The following is a 714-nucleotide window of genomic DNA, read 5'->3' as shown; positions in this document are numbered from 1 at the left end:
GTCCATCCGTCTGACTGTCTATCTGTGAGTGTGCCTGTATGTATGTGTGTGTGTTTCATATATATATATATATATATATATATATATATATTTACGGTTCTATCTTCTACATCCAATAGGAGCCGAAAGAGCGAAACATCTTGTTGCAAAAGACGCGCCAACGTAGTGCCAATAAGAGAAGGCATAGAACACAGCACAGACATGGTAAATAAAGTCTTTTTATGCCTTCATTCCTTCCTGCTGTTATTGCACACATCATCCCTTCTGTATGACAGTAGTTAGGCGGTAGCTGTGGTTGCGGTGGTAGCTGTGGTTGTGCAATTTATGGTAATACTGCTAGTAGTTGTAATGGTACTTATTGGTTGTGGTTGTGGATATAGTGTAGTTGTGGTGGTGTTGTTGAGTTATGGTTGTAGTTGAGGTGATAGTGGTTGTGGAGGTGGTTGCTTTGGAGTGGAAGTTATGGTGGTGGTCGTAGTAGTTATATTTGTGTTGTAGTTGTTGTTGATGTAGTGTTGGTCGTGGTAGAGGTGGTTGTGGTTGTAATCACTTTTGCTACCAATACTTTTGCCACCTCAACACCTACCACTACCACCACCACTGCAAACAAAACCACTACTACCACCACCATCACCACCAAACCACCACCACCACCACCACAAACATCACCACCACTACCTCAACCACCACCACCACCACCACTACAAGCACAAC

General features: G+C 43.0%; 1 protein-coding gene across 1 annotated transcript in view; it reads left to right on the top strand.

Moving 5' to 3' along the window:
- LOC106880204 (uncharacterized) overlaps positions 1-714 on the top strand; it is a gene marked incomplete at its 3' end in the record, with an annotated part of 35406 nt that overhangs the window by 27140 nt on the left and 7552 nt on the right. The window contains exon 4 of the mRNA XM_014930060.2: positions 120-204. Within this exon, the coding sequence (XP_014785546.2) occupies positions 120-204 (85 nt within the window). The remainder of the gene's footprint in view (positions 1-119; positions 205-714) is intronic.

The sequence above is a fragment of the Octopus bimaculoides genome, unplaced genomic scaffold (assembly GCF_001194135.2).
Source record: "Octopus bimaculoides isolate UCB-OBI-ISO-001 unplaced genomic scaffold, ASM119413v2 Scaffold_117459, whole genome shotgun sequence".
Taxonomy (NCBI): domain Eukaryota; kingdom Metazoa; phylum Mollusca; class Cephalopoda; order Octopoda; family Octopodidae; genus Octopus; species Octopus bimaculoides.
The sequence above is the reverse complement of the archived record's forward strand: the minus strand, read 5'-3'. Positions and strand labels throughout refer to the sequence as shown.